At 45.8% G+C, this 17,889-nt stretch overlaps 9 protein-coding genes across 9 annotated transcripts; 7 read left to right on the top strand and 2 right to left on the bottom strand.

The window, feature by feature from the left end:
• Positions 1-294: 294 nt before the first annotated feature.
• On the bottom strand, positions 295-1,837 carry TrAtP1_013258 (uncharacterized protein). Its single transcript, XM_014088842.2, has 4 exons — positions 1,647-1,837; positions 1,313-1,579; positions 1,162-1,253; positions 295-1,099 (listed from the first exon to the last, which is right to left on the bottom strand). Exons 1-4 carry the CDS (start codon positions 1,669-1,671, stop codon positions 473-475), a joined length of 1,011 nt encoding a protein of 336 aa, XP_013944317.2. The 5' UTR covers positions 1,672-1,837; the 3' UTR covers positions 295-472.
• A 1,879-nt stretch (positions 1,838-3,716) lies between these two features.
• On the top strand, positions 3,717-5,015 carry TrAtP1_013257 (uncharacterized protein; the record flags this gene model as incomplete). Its single annotated transcript, XM_066115845.1, has 4 exons — positions 3,717-4,159; positions 4,209-4,367; positions 4,452-4,674; positions 4,734-5,015. The coding sequence occupies exons 1-4, from the start codon at positions 4,149-4,151 to the stop codon at positions 5,013-5,015; spliced, it is 675 nt and encodes a 224-aa protein (XP_065971945.1). The 5' UTR covers positions 3,717-4,148.
• TrAtP1_013256 (uncharacterized protein) lies at positions 4,895-6,099 on the top strand. The gene is made up of 3 exons (XM_066115844.1): positions 4,895-5,068; positions 5,130-5,529; positions 5,592-6,099. The coding sequence occupies exons 1-3, from the start codon at positions 5,019-5,021 to the stop codon at positions 5,847-5,849; spliced, it is 708 nt and encodes a 235-aa protein (XP_065971944.1). The 5' UTR covers positions 4,895-5,018; the 3' UTR covers positions 5,850-6,099.
• TrAtP1_013255 (uncharacterized protein) lies at positions 6,087-7,415 on the top strand. Its single transcript, XM_014088840.2, has 2 exons — positions 6,087-6,754; positions 6,814-7,415. The coding sequence occupies exons 1-2, from the start codon at positions 6,168-6,170 to the stop codon at positions 7,163-7,165; spliced, it is 939 nt and encodes a 312-aa protein (XP_013944315.1). The 5' UTR covers positions 6,087-6,167; the 3' UTR covers positions 7,166-7,415.
• A 287-nt stretch (positions 7,416-7,702) lies between these two features.
• Positions 7,703-8,432, bottom strand: TrAtP1_013254 (uncharacterized protein). The gene has a single exon (XM_066115843.1). The coding sequence runs from the start codon at positions 8,346-8,348 to the stop codon at positions 7,974-7,976; it is 375 nt and encodes a 124-aa protein (XP_065971943.1). The 5' UTR covers positions 8,349-8,432; the 3' UTR covers positions 7,703-7,973.
• A 1,074-nt stretch (positions 8,433-9,506) lies between these two features.
• On the top strand, positions 9,507-11,233 carry TrAtP1_013253 (uncharacterized protein). Its single transcript, XM_014088839.2, has 2 exons — positions 9,507-10,250; positions 10,336-11,233. The coding sequence occupies exons 1-2, from the start codon at positions 9,756-9,758 to the stop codon at positions 11,002-11,004; spliced, it is 1,164 nt and encodes a 387-aa protein (XP_013944314.1). The 5' UTR covers positions 9,507-9,755; the 3' UTR covers positions 11,005-11,233.
• Positions 11,234-12,328: 1,095 nt separating this feature from the next.
• On the top strand, positions 12,329-14,121 carry TrAtP1_013252 (uncharacterized protein; the record flags this gene model as incomplete). Its single annotated transcript, XM_066115842.1, has 5 exons — positions 12,329-12,407; positions 12,494-13,000; positions 13,076-13,346; positions 13,409-13,685; positions 13,747-14,121. 5 exons carry the CDS (start codon positions 12,329-12,331, stop codon positions 14,119-14,121), a joined length of 1,509 nt encoding a protein of 502 aa, XP_065971942.1.
• A 363-nt stretch (positions 14,122-14,484) lies between these two features.
• On the top strand, positions 14,485-15,716 carry TrAtP1_013251 (uncharacterized protein). The gene is made up of 5 exons (XM_014088837.2): positions 14,485-14,557; positions 14,619-14,857; positions 14,911-14,969; positions 15,030-15,383; positions 15,453-15,716. Exons 1-5 carry the CDS (start codon positions 14,545-14,547, stop codon positions 15,655-15,657), a joined length of 870 nt encoding a protein of 289 aa, XP_013944312.2. The 5' UTR covers positions 14,485-14,544; the 3' UTR covers positions 15,658-15,716.
• A 645-nt stretch (positions 15,717-16,361) lies between these two features.
• On the top strand, positions 16,362-17,851 carry TrAtP1_013250 (uncharacterized protein). Its single transcript, XM_014088326.2, has 2 exons — positions 16,362-17,560; positions 17,628-17,851. The coding sequence occupies exons 1-2, from the start codon at positions 16,550-16,552 to the stop codon at positions 17,787-17,789; spliced, it is 1,173 nt and encodes a 390-aa protein (XP_013943801.1). The 5' UTR covers positions 16,362-16,549; the 3' UTR covers positions 17,790-17,851.
• Positions 17,852-17,889: the final 38 nt, after the last annotated feature.

The raw sequence follows: 17,889 nt of genomic DNA, 5'->3' as shown, positions 1-17,889 counted from the left end.
TGAGAGAAAGGGCATCCCCACCTCACAAGATACACTCGGCCGAATTGCGCAACTCTGAGTGATGTCCCTTTATCTTGGCCATCCAATGTAGCAATCGGTTCCGGTTAAGCACTTCATTAGACTCATATGCCTTATTCATCCTAGTACTGTGTCCTCGCGTAAATTTGCAATCGCAATGTCGGCTGTGTCTACATGTGCGCGAGCTTTGTCCGGTACTCGGCGAGTTGCGTTATTTTAAGTAGCAATCGCTCTGACCTGACGACGACCCGTCGTAAATCCTTTTCCAAGGTGTCTCTGAGGAATTCTGGCGCATAGATGCATGTCTACACATGAAATTTAAGCATTTGTAAATTTTAAGCTTATTTTGTATTACCAAGTTTCCCAGATATACATGTTTTCCCCGACGAGTTCCCAAATCCCAGCTCCAAACATCCATGAGATAGAGAATTATCAGCCCACCTTTCAATATCGTCTAATTGATAGTGCATATAATTTTTCCCATGGTCTTGTTCGTCTCCAGCATCTTGTGCGCGTCGACAATCTGTTCCCACGGATAGACCTTTTCAATGTAGATTTTGAACTTGCCAGCCAGAAAGTCAGGGAGGGCCTCCGAAACGAACTTGTCTCTCAGCTTACGCTGGAACTCTTCATCTCTGCTCCTCAACGTTGATCCCTCGTATCGAATTCTCTTGAAGGCGAGAAGTCCCATGTCGAATTCCTTTTTGAATGTTGTCCCGCTCATCAATCCGATCAGCACAATCCTGGCATCCTTGGCGCCGATCTTGAGATTTTCAGCAAAGACGTCAGGTCCGATCAAATCGGCGATTATATCAACGCCTTTTCCATCAGTTGCCTTTAGCACCTGGTCAACCCAGTTCGGATCCGTGGTGTTGAAAGCTGCGGTAGCGCCCAGGGTGTTGACGCAGAAATCGCATTTTTCATCAGACCGTGTTGTTGCGTAGACAGCAGAGGCACCGCCAGCAACAGAAAGCTGGATCCCGCTAATGGAGACGCCAGATGCGCCAGCGTGCCATAGAATAGATTTACCACGCGTAAACTCTCCAATCATGTACATGATCTTTGACGCTGTGAGCCAGGTCTATGGGATGTGTCAGCTTCCACCAAGGCACTCTTGAAGCCCATAAACCATTTGAAACTTACCTCTGGAATGCCTGCAGCTTGTTCCCATGATAGTTGAGCGGGCTTATGGATCAACATGTGAGTCGAAACAGCAACATACTCGGCGTACGCCCCTAAATTCAAGTTTTTAGCCAACGGATTTCACACCAGCTTCCATTAGAAGATTTCTTACCACCATATGTCAACGAGAACACTTCATCGCCAACCTTGAATGATGGTTCGCTATTTTCTCCCAGCTCCTCTATGATACCAGAAAACTCCAAACCCATGATCTTGCCAGCCCAGGGTGGAACAGGATACTCTCCATCGCGCTGCATAATGTCCGCACGATTGAGACCGAAAGCCTTAACTCTTACCAAAGCCTGTGCTTCTTTGGGCACCGGCTTAGGAATTTCAGCCATATAGAGGGACTCTGCAGGGCCAATATCGCCCTTGATATCTATATCACCGAAGAGTAAGAATTGGAAGTGGAAATAGAGCCCATGAATGGGGTAATGGCATCTTACCAATGGCGCGCATTGTCTTGGACATGATGAAGTTGTCAGGAGTTTGAGTCTTAGATGAATGTTCTTAAATTCTCATGAATGTGAGCTGTGAGTGAGTATTCTCAATGAGTTGCGAACACGGTTTAATTTATACAAAAATCACATTGTATCACTGGTATTTTTGTCATCAGTATTGGGCAATTCTTTCGATAGCATCTCATACACTGAGGTTTTCTAAAGCATCGGCTGCTTCGGGCATCTCGGACGCTTGTAAAAAGCTTACCAGTTGCCCGCCACTAGCTTTTCCTGACAAATTCGCAGCAAACAAGATTGAAGCGATTTAGTTTTCTACGCGTACCAGAACAGCTGTCCAAGCGATTCGACCTATCAGCCGTCGTTGAAAAGTGTCCGATGCGGGTTTACGGCGATACGATTGAACGCCTATGCCGCGTTGCCGATTCCTTCATGCTTTTTTCACCAGCGAGAGCCGCTTACCATTACGTCATTTTGAATGAATGGACAGAATAGGTAGTACGCTAGCCCCTCTAGCTGAGAGCCTGCATGTTACCAAGTTAGTACGAGCTCTCAGCGATTAGTTTGTATAGAAAACGGTGCAGTATAGCAAGTGAAGAGAGAGAGATGAGGGTATTTGGAGTTCAAGGATCAAATAAAGAAGAGACGAAGCCAAGAGAAAAAAACCCGTGTTTAAGAAGAACTATAGTAAAGGAGAAAGCAGGGTAGATTTCCTACGCATGGGGCAGATGTTGCCATCATTCTGCGGCAGGCCAACTAACTCCTACCCTATTAACTAGCCAGACAGTCTATGGATGGCTAGGTGACATGTGTAGACCCTACTTTCACGATAAAATTTTATCAGAAAATTTTGTTAAAGTACTTTAAATCTGTTTCTTCTTTCCCCTTTTCCTTTTCTTCCCTTTTAATACACATCGGCGATAAGCTGAATCCTGGAGTGTGACCTTAACCTACTACTAGTTACAAACGTAGCTACGACAAATACAATGCCTTTTGAGCACAGGATTCCGTAGGCTTGTTGTTTCGACGTATTTATACGATAACTTATCTTAACGACACTAGCTTCTCCCAGCGAGTGTATGAAACTGGGAATTCTGAGAATGCATAGTGCTATTGCCTCCGTATATCTGCCGGTTATCAATGCTACTGTTGTCCCGCACATGACAATCTACCCAGCTCAAAATATTATCCGAGTAAACAGCCTCCGTGCCTGACATTGTCGACAGTAACAGTAGCGGCAGGGAGCTAAGATGCACACACATAATGCCTAGTGGTCATGAGTTTCCCCTCGCCTCGAGCTATGCTGTACTTTGCATCAATAGTTCCCAAGTCTTATGCTGACACAAGCATGATCAAATGCCCCTGCACCTATTGAGATACGCATCGATAGCCGCTACCACGTCATTGACACTACGTGTATGGCCTCTCGCCCCGAGCCGTAGTCCACGCCGCTACACTAGACTTTGGCTTCTAGTCTCCTGTCTGTCGTATCACATTCTGGAAGCATAATCATTAGGTATGTTTAGCGAGATATAGGTTGGTCACAAGCTACATCTCTCACAGCTAGGACGACAGAAACAGCAATAACGCCGAAATTCAAGAATGCATCCGGCTTGAGCTTTAAGCGCTGTGTTTGAAAGACAGCTGACGAGCAATACTATTGCTGCACACGGCTAATTCCATTTGAGGCAATTCACGTCAACACCATTTTTCGATTTTCAGTAACTTGGCCCAGCATTGCCTGACTCGGGAATCGCGTATTAATGAATAAGGCTACGAACGCTAAAAAGACCAGAAAAGAAATGAGCGAGCGCCCGAATCCGAGGACCGACTCTCCCGACTCTCCCGAATCCCCCGAATCTCTAAAACATTGCGCCTAAAATTATTCATCTTGCTTAGAAATTTTACAAAACTGCATGATGGTTCATGAAAAAGGAAGAACACTTAGTAATGATGATTTTTTTTAGTATACATTCATAGTATTATTATACAGCAGATTAGAGATAGCATGGAAATGTTTTGCCTATATCACATTGCCGCAGTGTAACTACTGAATCATGTCTATGCATTTATAACATTCATAATCATTGTAAATATAGTCGACACTCTTGGAATCCAATTTTACACAAATCTTTTCTAAGCTTCAAGGTTCGGAAAGGAGATAATCTCTTAGTAGAAGATTAAAGACTGGGCTTCACGGATAACGACTCCGAGATGGCGAGAGTCCATTCCAACGAAGATGGACTTCGATCTAAGTCAGAGCAGCAGCTTAGCAGAGACGATACCATTTCGAGCAACGTGGAACAAAATGCAATAGCCGTGAAGCAGTCAGAAGCAACCGATCGTCGACATGATCCCATAACCAGCCAAGAAGCATCGAGTCTCTCAATGGGTGCTGGAAAGCCTTATCCCTAGGATCTCTTAAACAAAGACAGCTAAGTTGTGGAATTTGATGGACCATCTGACCCTACCCATCCCCAAAACTGGTCTATGAAGAGAAAGTTAGTACAGACAAAAAGAATACTTGACATAGCCTTCTAACGGGATCAGGTGGGGGATAGTATTGATCATCGCGTCTACTACATTCATCACTACCTTTGGAAGCGGCATCTTTTCTCCCGCCATCTCAACGATATCAAAAAAGTACCATATCGCACCAGAAGTTGCTACATTGGGAGTAACACTATATGTGCTAGGATTCTCAGCAGGGTATGTCTTCCCTTTATATCAACAATCGCGCCTGAACGCCATTCACGACTCCCTTGTATGAGACCGTATCTAACACTTCTGTAGGCCATTACTATGGGGACCGCTTTCTGAGATCAGGGGAAGACGACTACCCCTTGTTATCGCCGCATTTGGAACAGCAATTTTCCAATTTGCTGTGGCAGTTTCCAAGGACGTTCAAAGCATCATGATCAACCGATTCTTTGCAGGATTTTTTGGGACCGCTCCGCTTGCCGTGGGTGGCGGCGTGTTTGTCGATTTGTTCGATAACAAGACGCGCGGTATTGCGGTAAGAAGTCACATGAAAGCTCTTAATACTCTTGAAGTTTACTAAGGCATGTATACCAGGTGACATGGTTCACCATTTGCGTTTTCATTGGTCCAATGTGCGCACTCTTCATCGGCGGCTTCATTGTGACAAGCCGACTTGGCTGGCGATGGACGCAATATCTTACAGGAATCCTGGCTTCCGCCGCTGCAGTGCTAAACTTGATCTTTGTACAAGAAACCAACGCTCCGTTTATCTTGGCTAAGAAGGCAGCCAAGCTGCGAAGGGCAACGAAGAACTATGCAATTCATGCTAAGCAAGAGGAAAATGAAATCAATCTTGATGAGATGGTCGAACGCTAGTTCATGCGCCCGTTCCGTATGCTTGTCGTCGAGCCTATTGTCCTACTTATGAGGTATGTCCACGCTATTCTTATCCTATTGCTGAGCATAGTTGATGATTGTTTCTTGCTCTAGTCTCTACTCTGCATTCATATATGGCCTTTTGTATCTCTTTCTCACCGCATATCCCCAAATCTTCCAGGGAGTCTACGGTATGAAGCCCGGCGTTAGCGGACTTCCAGAGCTGGGTGCCGTCCTTGGCTGCATTGTAACGGGTATCATCATGACGCTACGTGCGCCAAGCTACAAACGCAAGCTTGTGGCCAACAATAATATGCCTGTGCCTGAGTGGCGGATGCCCGAGGCCATGGCTGGAGCTGTGCTTTTCGCCGGCGGCATGTTTTGGCTTGGATGGTCAGGATACCGAAAAGAGGTCCACTGGATCGTGCCCACCATCGGCGGCTTCGTGACCGGTCTTGGCATATCAATGGTCTTTTTGCAGGCGTTTAATTATATCATTGACGCCTACTTGATGGTATTTACTCCTCCACTCACCTAAACATGAACTGATTCATCACTAACGAGGTGGACACGTAGTTTGCGGCCTCAGCACTAGCAGCCAATACGTTCTTGCGGTCGGCGTTTGGAGCCATTTTCCCTCTATTCGCAACCTACATGTTCAAGGGCATGGGCATCCAGTGGGAAATGACACTGCTGGGCTGTGTTGCTGCTGTGCTTGCGCCTGTGCCCGTTCTTTTCTACTTCAAGGGCGCCCAGATCCGGAAGAACAGCAAATACACGCCCAAATTCCCTCCCCCAGCACCTGTGGCCAAGGTGGAGAAAGAAGAGGTTTAGTTAGGAAAGTAAAAGTTGCCTGATTTGGGAAGGCTGTGAAGCTTCATGGCTCAGTTTGAGACGAGATTCTAAAGAGCTGAGATGAACGCATACGGATTTATTTTGTTTGGTAATAAGCCTAATATGGCAAACGCTCGGATTTGAGACGGGCGAGATTGCGACGTGGATACCCCTCACTTGTGTTAGTGAATGACTAATACATTAGTTGACGCGACATTGTCTGCTAGAGATCGTCAAAAGTATAATAGACCTAATCTTTCTTTTTTATATCTATCTGTAATCAGCTGTCTCATCATCAATACAATTATAATTGATACAATGGCGTCCTTTAAGCCTTCGCATATTCTGGTGTTCGGTGCCACAGGCAACATTGGCAAATACATCGTCAATCAGCTCATTGCCGCTAAGCCGCCGTTCCCTCAAATTTCGGTCTTCACTTCTGCAAACACAGTGTCCACCAAGGCTGAGCTTTTGAACAAATGGAAAGCTGCAGGAGTATCAGTTGTCGTTGGTGACATTAAAGACTCGACAGACGTGAAAAATGCCTATCAAGGCGTTGACACCGCCATCAGCTGCCTTGGCAGAGGGGCTCTACAGTATCAATTTGAGCTCATCAAGCAAGCGGACGAGTCTGAATCCGTGCGGTGGTTCTTCCCTTCAGAATACGGCACCGATCCAGATCACAACCCCAGCAGCGCACATGAGAAACCCCATACGTTCAAACGGGCAGTTCGCAAGTTGTTTGCCGAGGAGCTGAAGAATCTGAAGCCAACATACCTAGTTGTAGGGCCGTACATTGAGATGTGGGTTCCTAAAGATTTAATAAGCGGCTTTGATATACAGAAGAGAGAGGCAACTCTGCTTGAAGATGGCGAGCAGCCTATTGGCTTCACCGCTATGGATGAGTGAGTTATGAAAACCGATTCAACTGACGATGAGAGCTAACCGTGGCAATTCAACACAGTGTTGGTAAAGGAGTGGTGGCTGCGTTGCAGCGCCCAGAAGTATCTGTTGGAAAGGCGTTGAAGATTGCTTCTTTCACAAAATCGTCGAACCAGGTTCTTGCTGAGTTTGAAAAGCAGCTTGGCGAAAAGTTCAACGTCACGTACGTCCCGCTCGACGACGTAAAGAGCGTTGAGAAGAAGTTTTGGGATGAGGGCAATCCGTTGGCAGTCATGGCGGCGCTGCGACGAATCTGGGTTACAGGCGGAGCGGTGTACGATAAGCTGGATAACGAGGCACTTGGGCTCAATGATGGTCAATTGCAATCTCTGGAAGAAGCAATTCGGGACAGAATCGCTGGAAAGCCATTTTAACGTAAACGGCATTCCTGAGCTTTTCGTTGCCAGTTGCTATTATGAACCGGAATATCTTGACTTCTCAAGAAGGTCACACAATCGAATGACTCTGGGATTCACGAGACCCCACTACAGCATGCTAATGCTATACTGTGCAGAGAAAATAGAATGAGATGAAGAAGAGATGTTGCAATTGAGTCGCCAATGTCCCTTACAAGATGTCTTTTCTTAGTCCTAGAGTGCAATCCTAATGATTTACATTGACATCAGCTCAGTTGCCTTGACCTCGTAGTGTGTATAATACAAAGCCCCATGATATTGCTCGAGCTCTATTAAACAAGCCAAGTAGGGGCCGCTAGCAAGGGGTATTGTGTGTCAAACAGCAGCTCATTTTCTTCTTTACGCTAACCTCTAATGGCAGGATAAAGTCTCTTTCTTGGCAAGGGTACACGATAATCACCGAAATTAGCGTTGGCTGCTAGGTATACCACGCATCCATGGTACCTAACTTCATCTTTGACTCAGAGGCAACTTTATTTGTCACCCTCTTTCTTGATAGCACTCTCGAAGATATCATGTTCATATACGTCGTATATGAACATGTAAGTTCAAGATTATGTGAATACTTCCATGGTTTTATTTATTACAATCGTTAGATAATGAAGTATCTCGGTAGTCATTGACACTTGTTCTACGGCAATGCGCTTCGTAAAGTACAAGCACTGCATTACCTAGATATTTGTGATGCAGGGATATTTGCATTGCGCCTTTCTACTCCAATAACTCTGTCCAAAATCTCAAAATAGCTCTCTGTTCACATCAGAGCTTACTTATGAGAAGCCTCTATCCGTTTCTTCTCTTCCTCTGAAGGCCCATACCACCAGCGATAAATGCCCTTGCACCAAACCCAGGTCTCAATCGTTCCAAAAATGCTCAACACTACAATTACAAAGATCCTGGAGTTCTTGCTCATACCCAAGCCCTCAAAGCTAAACTTGGGTAGCTCACTGTCTTTTTGTTTCTGGTTGAGAAGGGAGGAGTGAGCAGAAAATGTTCTCAAAGAGGTATGCGCATTGAAGATGGCTCGATTTCTTTGGAGTTGGTGTTGAAGACTACATATAGTAGCAGTGTTGCGAATTAGCGTCGAACGTTGCGTCCGAGAGGCCGAGGCGAGGTTTGTCATTGCGAGTGCGGGTTTCATGTCTGTGAGTTGATGATCTTGTATAAGTAAACTCGACTTGTGGTAGTAGTTGTTAACGACAAATTGAAAGCCAGGTAGAAAAAGAATGAAGTCAGAGGAATGAAAGGGGAAAGGAAGTAAGATGGAAAGCAGCTGGAATTTATATGATACATGCATTGATAGAATTCGTCCTCAGGCCAACAAACCCTTACGTTGTAGGAAATACGGATCCTAGTAAATTGTGTGGCCTGGCCGCGAAAGTCAAAGGCGAGGCATCCCTAATAGCAGCAATAGTGGATGGTGGTTAATGAAGGGTATTAGCTAATCGGCAAGTCTTACTACTTTTCAAGCATCAGAATTTGCTACGACTTGTCAAACCTCTTTCTCAGTGAACCTAGAATGACCAGGCCGTTGGAAATGATCATTGCTGGATACCAAAGGGTTGAGAGAGGTGAATGTTCGCCCCTACAGTACGCTTGTACACTTAGACCGGCCACGTCCTTATTGTTCTTCTTTACGACCTCTCATGAAGGTGCATGACTGGGAGATCACGAGCTTGCGACAGTTGTGTATGAGAATAAATGTCCTATTATTTCCATAATCCCATTCAGAATTGCTTTGCTTTGTCGTGCATATGTGTGGGCACAATTGTTCGTGCTGCATTAACACACTTTGTGGGTCAGAATTCCCTAATAGGGACATGTGCGTTGCAGCTGGGTTTGGTGCTGAAACGCCGTCTTGCAGTTCGTCAAGGATGCGCCAGGTTATTATAAAAGTGCAAACCATCAAGCTATGGATTGCGCTGAAGTCGAACCTAGCAGCAATTCACAAGGCTTCTTCAAAGGCGAAGATAATTTGGAAGTACCCTATGTAAGCGCGCTGTAAGTAGTGCGCGCATAGATGAATGCGAGTGACAAGAGGTTAGGGCCTATGCAGGTTTCGTCTAATGTAATAGACTTATTGTGAAAGTGATTCACGGTATAAGCATAGAACGTACACATTCGACATGACTTATTACTTGAATCGGCCTGTAGGATTTTCATCTGATAGATATACAGCATAAATGTACAGGTAGTCCAATGGGAGAAAATCGGCCCCGCTGCACTCCGCGGGGCAGACGAGATTCGGATGAGGCACCCGAAGGCAACTCTCGGTCCCGAGAAGCGCCCCAAACTAAGAGATCTAGGAGCCCGGGTAAGTCGCACATCTCGCCGCCACTGTAAAGCCCTTTATTCAACGCACTTTGGCTCCGAGAGATTGCGATATTGAAGCCGTCTACTTTTCAGAATGTTTGAACTAGCCATCTATATAAAGGCTATCACCCAGCACATGGCACAAGTCTGGAAAGAGCACCATCTCATCTGCGCAGCAGCATACCCAAGCATTTTTACCATCTTTGTTCCGAGAGCCTAATACGACCGCTACAGCATGTCTCCCAGCATTGCCATTATCGGTGGTGGGCCATGTGGCTTGACCTTAGCACGCCTTCTAGAGCGCAAAGGCATCGACTACGTGGTCTATGAGCGTGACGAGTCCGACGCTTCTGTTCGCAGAGGAGGCAGCCTCGACATTCATGCTGGGACCGGACAACTTGCCTTGAAAGAAGCAGGTCTTTTCGACGAGTTCTTGAAATATGCGAGATACGAAGATACTGTGTTTAGAATTGCAAACCAGCAAGGGGAGCGAGTGTTTCAACCTCCGGAAGGCGGACGACGTGATGCGCCTGAGATTGACCGCATACAGCTCCGCCAGATTCTACTAGACTCCATTCCGAGTGAGAAAATCCGTTGGAACCATGTGCTCAAGAGCGTAACCACGGATAAGGATGGGCACCACATCCTTGAGTTTACAAATGGTGCATCGGTTTCTGGATTCAAGCTAGTGGTTGGTGCAGATGGTGCCTGGAGCAAAGTGCGAGCATCGGTACGTTTATCAGCCTGGTTATACGATTTCCATTCTCTCTCTTCCTTTGCCTCTCTCGTTCACCTACTAACAGCTTCACTCGCAGATAACACAAGCAAAGCCGAAATACTCAGGCAATCACTACATCGAATCGAGGATAAACCCCGGCAACCCTTATCACCCCACGATGGTTTCGAAAGTTGGCGCCGGCAGTTTGGCGTGTTTAGGTTCCTCAAAGGAGATCATTACTCAGCGTCAAGGCGACGGCTCTTACAGGATTTATCTTGGTATTACGGTCCCTGAAGACTTTGTGCGGGGTGGCACCGTGGACTTGACTGATACCGAGTCTACCCGTCAACTATTTCTTTCTTCAGAATTCTTCGAGGACTGGGCAGACGAGCTAAAAGATATGATTCGCCACTCTGAAGATTTTCGCCCCTGGTCTTTGTACTACATGCCTCCAGAAGCCATGAGCTGGAAGCCTGTGGCTGGCCTGACATTGGCTGGAGATGCAGCCCACGTCGCAACTCCAAATGGCGAAGGTGTAAACTGCGCCATGGCAGATGCACTCTCTCTGGCCACTAAGATTGCAGCACATGGTACAGATGACATTGATCGTGCTGTTATCGAGTATGAAGAGGATATGTTCGAGCGCGCAGTGGAGCATATCAACGACGGATTAAAATTGGGAGCCCTGATGAGACACAAAGACGGCCCTGTTGCTCTCATCTCCTTCTTTAAGACGGCCATGGAGCACGCAGCGAAGTCTTCTTGAGTTTTCAGATATTTTATACGGCGACGGCCATTGGTCTCAACAATGGGGAGGGTTGAGATCCCGCGCATGTAACATTCATGTCCATAATATATGTCGCAAAGACAAAAGCCCGGCCTTGAAAAGGCAAGAAATATAGAAGATTCATTTTGTATAGATAGTTAGATAGTTAGATATTTAGTTAGGTAGTTATATAGTCAAATGCAGTAATCTGAAAGTCATTCGATGCAAACCAGGGTCCACCCATTTCAGTGAGACATGGTGAAGACCGTTGGACCGTACCGTGATATAGTAAGGAGGCAATCGAGTAACGTATAACTTGTTAATCTGGATGCTATTAAAATTGCACTCTGTGGCTATTCATCATGACCAATTAGGTGTTCAGATGAAGACGACTACGGGCGCCAAAACAAGGCCACGATGCTTTTCCATTAATCCCTCAAGGATGCTTCTCTTTCGTCAAACCTCCTGAAATTTATTTCCTCCACTTAATATTATGATTAATATTCGCTTTAAACTTACTCGTATAACAGCTTGCAGGCTTTCCCTCTGCACATGGTATCGGCTCTGGGTAGGTATCCGGTCTGCTGCGGCTAAAAGGCAAAACATCAATAGTTTGCAGTGCTAAATGCAAGGTAGAAGTGGACTTTTGGCATTTCGGGAAATGATGCGCAATATTGCCGAGTAAATAAATGCCATTGGCTCAATTCTAGGATTGCATCCGTCGGATATGCGCCATCGTGCCTCCCGAAGATGTATCCTGGTAAAGGGACGAATGTGGCTGTTTATATTTCGCTGTTTCAGTATCCCTAGAAGCTGAAGATACAATTCTTATTTTCGGCTTGGTTATACCCCAAGCCTAGCGTCCAATATTAGTTCAAATAGTGGTATAGCAGCTCCTAGAACTCGAATTCTTAGAAACAGCCACGCGGCTTAATAGCCAGGCATAGAGCCGACATTTGTAAGATGATTGGCTGCGGTGATCGCTCTACGTAGCGCCGGCAATAAAAATCTAATCACTTGACAGCTGCATTGCTAGTCTCCAAAGTCGGAAATTCACCGACCTGGGATATTGAACATGGCATGTTGATGAAAGGCCTTGAGTCTGTACAATGCCCCCATACTGTTTGTTTCCACGATTTCTCCACATGAAGTTAATCTACCCCGCGTTTTCTTTAATTTAAATACTACCCCAGATTCTGTAGAGCAGCATGCCGTGATCGATATCATGCATGATACCGAGCTATACCGAGCCGCTGGGTCTATGCTTTGTATCAATAATTTCAGGTACACCAAGTAAAGCTATTATTACAGGACATACGCCGAAATGGTTTTTCTTGGCCTACGAGGCAAGAAGCTCCTGGGTGGAATCACGGTTTCAAGTGGCTTGGGCTTCATACTTTTCGGTACCTGATCTCGCTCCATCTATCCAGCTGCCAATGGATGCATCTTGTGAGCTTGAACTCCATGCTGATCAATATTTATATATTAGGATACGACAATGGCGTCATCGGCGGCCTGCTGACCGCTCCTGACTTCGAATCAACCTTTAATCTCGATTCTACACTCCAAGGCGTGGTAACTTCACTATTTGAGCTTGGGTGTTTCTTTGGATCCCTAGTTACAGCAGCTGCAGGCGGACGATTTGGCCGTAGAACCCTCGCACACTTTGGAACATTGGCCATTGCCATCGGCTCTCTCCTCCAGGCTTCCAGTTTCTCCGTTGGCCAGCTGATGGTTGGTCGCATTGTTGCTGGCATCGGCCTCGGCTTGATCTCTAGTAATGTGGCAATCTGGCAATCAGAGACAGCACCAGCAAAAGTGCGTGGCACTTTGGTTGCGTGCTCTCTGAGCTTCCTCATTCTCGGTCAACTTCTGGCCAATTTGATAGACTACGGGATGAACAGTTATTCTGGCCCTGTCACATGGCGTTTCCCAATTGCCTTTCAGTCGACAATCGCACTTCTTATGAGTGCTCTTTTATTTTTCATGCCAGAGTGTAAGTTTAGCCGTGTTTGTGGCAGTCAATTCACCTATATCATGTCCATGAGCAAACTAACAACACAATGTGTAGCGCCTCGATATCTCATCATGAAGGATCGTATTGAAGAAACTGTGACAGTTCTCCAAGCGCTCAAAGACACAGCAGACAGAGAGTCCGTAGCCGCTGAGATCGCCGAGATCAAAGAGGCGCTGCTGCTGGAACTAAACTCTCAGAAAAGTTGGACAGATCTATTCAGGGCTGATAAGGTCAAGTCGCGCCGTCGTGTAATTATTGCTTGCGTAGTCAACTTAATGCAAGATCTGAGTGGGAGTACGCCAATAGCTTACTACACCACTTTTATGTGAGTTTGGCCTGGGACATTAGCCATGTTGACCGGTACTAACTAGAATCTGATGTCTCTAGCTTTCAAAATTCCGTTGGCTTCTCTCGGCATTTGTCTCTACTCATGTCTATTTTCCTACAACTGTGGTTCCTCTTGGCGTCTACGCTGACCTGGTGGCTGATTGAGCGCGTTGGGCGTCGAAGACTGTTCATGCTCTCTGCTTGTTGTATGGGAATGGTCATGGCAGTTGTTGCTGCGATGCTTGCCGTCAATACACGCACTTCTGGAATTGTCGCCGTGGTCATGATATTTGCATACCAGGCCTTTTTTACGTGGGGATTTATGGGCGGCGTCTGGGTAAGTTATCTTGGGATCCCAAAACCGTTTTTCAGACCGGGCGCTGATATTCAAGATACAGGTTTATGGGCCGGAAATATTACCACTCGAATATCGATCCAAAGGGATGGGCCTCGCAACGGCAACCCTATGGTTATTCTCTTTCGTAATGGTGGAAATTGTCCCATCGAGTATTGCCAACATTGGATGGAGAACGTACATTATTTTCGCCGTTTTCAACTTTTCTTTCATCCCAATCATCTATTTCTTCTTCCCAGAAACTAAAGGTTTCAGCTTAGAGCTGGTGGATCTTGCGTTCATGGACGACACCACCACTCCAGTCAAGCGCGCTAAAGAATTGCACAAGATGATTGCCTCTGGAGAAGAATTAACACTCAGAACCGAGGTTGGAGGGAAAGACGTTGAACTTGTACATATAGAAGGGAAGTCTGCTTAGATGGCGAATGAGAGCTCTGCTTGCCAGACTTATCACCTACTGGGTTGCCACAAATAACAACTTGGACGATTTGCTGGGGGCACCTTGTTTGGATACTGTGCGATTACATAATTTTGATGACATGTATGGTTCCACGCCGAGATCGTTATCTCCATCGGAAGATTCCATATTCTTTTGGCATCACTGCTGCATCTCGTAACCCCGTAAAGACCGAGCCTAAGTATACACATAGAAGATAGATTGTAGTCTTGAGCTAGGTAGCCCGATAGTACCCATTTGTCCGAGGTTTTTTGTGCATACAGTAGTAGATCAATAGCAACTCTTATGTTTTATAAAGCTTTGGTGTTCGTGTGTTTCCAAAATGTCGAATGGCCAGTTCTTTGCTCTTTATGGTGACACTCTCTGGCTTGCTCACTTAATCCAATGTCATTCAATCGTAGGTGATCGCTGCATATGCAAATATCGCAGTTGAAAGTTTATAATTAATATTTTATTAGGTCTTGTCCGTTTCGTCCCCCGTGGGAGGCAGAATTCCATCCTCATCGGGGAGCCCTTAAACTCCGCTATTGATGTCGGCAAAGAAGTTAGAAATGGCCACGAAGTCGAAGTGAAAGTTTTCAGTGGTACTTCGGTTCTGGACGCCGGTTCAGAAACAGGTATCATTGAATCTATCGATCGCATTTTATCGCCACTAGCTATGTCTGAAGTTGGCACTATTAGGTGCATTGGATTAAATGTGAGTCTCAATCAAACTTTTAAGAATCGGATAATCGTCTAAGACCTTTATAGTACGCAAAGCATGCGAAAGAAGCCAATCTTGCACTACCCTCTGTACCAGTTGTATTTTTGTGAGTAGCATCTTCTAGGCTCTATGGGGATCAAAGCTTATGGGCACATCTTCCTCGTAGAAAGCCAGCAACATCTCTGGCAGACCCATGGCCTGCATCGACTATTATCCCTTCATTCTCGCTCGCCGATGACACGGCTGATTATGAGTCCGAGCTATGTATAGTCATCGGCAAGTCTGCTAAAAATGTGAGCGAAGATGACGCGCTTTCCTATGTTCTGGGATACACTGCATCGAACGACATCTCGGCTCGTAAAAGCCAATTTGAGCAATCGCAGTGGTGTTTCAGTAAAGGTTTTGATACGTCCTGCCCTATCGGCCCTACTCTAGTTTCTACATCTGTTTTACCAGATCCAAGCAAACTTCGCATTCGTGGGCTTAAGAATGGCAAGGTTATGCAAGATTCACCACTCAGGTAAGCCTCATAATTCATTTGTAAATTTTGCTCTTTTTCATTAGCATTACTAACTTTGAGCATGCCTAGTGATTTAATATTCAGTATTCCCGCACTTGTCAGCTGGTTATCTCAGGGAACAACGCTACCCGCTGGGACAATCATTCTCACAGGAACGCCATCAGGAATTGGCATGGCGATGAAGCCAACTGAGTATTTGCATGAAGGCGACGAGTTCACAGTTGAGATTCTCCCTCATATTGGGAGCCTCTACTCTTCCATTAAAAATGAATAATGGGTTTACATAGTTTGACGAGCAACTGCACTATTACTGTTTGCAATTCTAAAGAACTCTCATGAAATTTGATAGCACGAATAGCACCTCAGAGTTGTACATGCTATTAAAATTGATAAATATTATGATATGGAAACCTGAACACATCTGCCTCTATGATGGCTCGCGGCATCCCACGCATGCCATGTAAGCTGTAAGGAAATCTCTCATCTCCCCACCATGATTTGACTTGTATGTACCTCGAATTTCAAAATTGGAGAGCCCCGGTTACAAACGGAGATCAATAAATCCTGACTAACAGGCATTCAAATAAGCGGCATAGCGTTTCTGGATGACAGAATATGAGTATAACCTTTGTTGTTACAGGCCGACATCGGTATGCGATCGCAGCAACACGCATAACTAGAGAACGAAAGAGGAAGCTAGTGATTGGTAAGCATCCATAATAGGATTAGATGATGACTTGCCGCATGAAAGCGCGAGGGTTGACGTAATCAAATGCTGAAAACTGCATCGCGACATTGCTTCTCGGACAGAAGGATCTCCATGTATACATCCACAGAGTATCAAAAGGGCGCGCCCCACATATTGTCCAGCACAATGATTCTTACATGAAGAAACTCACGTGGATTCATTGGATTTTGCTCTCTTTCACTCACGCGGTACGGCTAGATACATGCACTCGTATGCTACCATTGGACAATTTAGTTAGACCCTATGGACTTGATGGGTTCAAAAAGGGGTGCTGTTTCGCCTCTGAAAAGTTCAAATGGATACCATCGGCTCTAAAGATGCCTTTGGCTTGTTTCAACACTTTAAATAGATATAATTGTTACCTCTCAAATGAACATGCCATTTCCATTCGTCACAACAAGAGCAAACTGCTATCACAATGGCACCCCAACAGAGCCACGAAAACGTCGGATACCCGAAGCTCCTTAACAAGAGCAATGATGCTGCCGCTACCATAAGCACACCTATTAAGCCGCTGCATGGTCCACAAACCAACTGCACGGAACAAATGATGATCTGGCAATGGGACGAAGCAACGGGCTGGGAGGCTCCTGAAATTCGACCTTATGGACCGCTTCCTATCATGCCCAGCGCCAGTGTTCTCCAATATGCAACAGAATGCTTCGAAGGTATTAAGATTTATCGGGGATACGACGACCGATTGCGTGTTTTCAGACTGCAGCTTAATTGCGAGCGGATGCTAAAGTCTTCTCTTCGCGTTGGGCTGCCTTCATTCGATACAGCTCATCTCGAATCTATCATCATGCAATATGGGGCGCTTCAAGCTGAAAAATGGCTACCCAGTGGACAAACAGGCCAAACTCTATATCTACGACCAACACACATAGGAACAACAGCTGCCCTTGGCGTGCAAAAGCCCCGGCAGTCTTTGATATACATCATTGCAACACTGCTCCCAGGATTCTCCACCAAAGGCAATGGCATGAGATTGCTGACTTCCCCAGCTGACGCCGCCCGAGCCTGGCCTGGAGGATTCGGAAACCGAAAGCTTGGAGGCAACTATGGACCAACTCTACCTGCACATGACGCGGCCCTTCAGGCTGGATTTGACCAAGTGCTGTGGTTATTTGGGCCTGAGGGGTTTGTTACTGAAGCAGGCGCGAGTAACTTTTTTGTTGTCTGGAAGACGAAGCAAGGTGATGTTGAACTTGTCACTGCGGGTCTGGACAATGGGACAATATTAGAAGGCGTGACGCGCTACAGCGTCCTGGATTTGGTACGATCCAATCGTGACCAACAGTCTATGTGGCAGCACAATGGGAAACCACTCCCTCCTTTGACCGCAGTTGAAAGGGACTTCTCTATAGATGAGATACAGGATGCAGTGGAGGAAGGCCGACTAATTGAGGCATTTGCAGCAGGAACTGCAGTAAGTTATTCTCAAAACCCATTGTCAAGTAACATGAGGATTAAAGTGGCTGACATGTTGTGCAAAGTATTTTATTGCGCCAGCTGAGATTATTCACCATCGGGGAAAGGATATTCGCATTCCTCTTCCATCCGCTGAGTCAGCATCGTATGCTCAACTAATTAAACGGTGGCTATCGGATATCGTATTTGGGGTGCAAGATTCTCAGAATTGGACTCGAGAGATTTAACGCTTTTGGGGTTCCTTTGTTAGTGTATTTCCTGTACAGGTAGTAAAGACATAAGCTTGTTGTACCTCAATTTAGCATAACCCAATTGTGAAACCCTTGG

This window comes from Trichoderma atroviride, chromosome 7 (assembly GCF_020647795.1).
Source record: "Trichoderma atroviride chromosome 7, complete sequence".
Classification (NCBI taxonomy): Eukaryota; Fungi; Ascomycota; class Sordariomycetes; order Hypocreales; family Hypocreaceae; genus Trichoderma; species Trichoderma atroviride.
The sequence above is the reverse complement of the archived record's forward strand: the minus strand, read 5'-3'. Positions and strand labels throughout refer to the sequence as shown.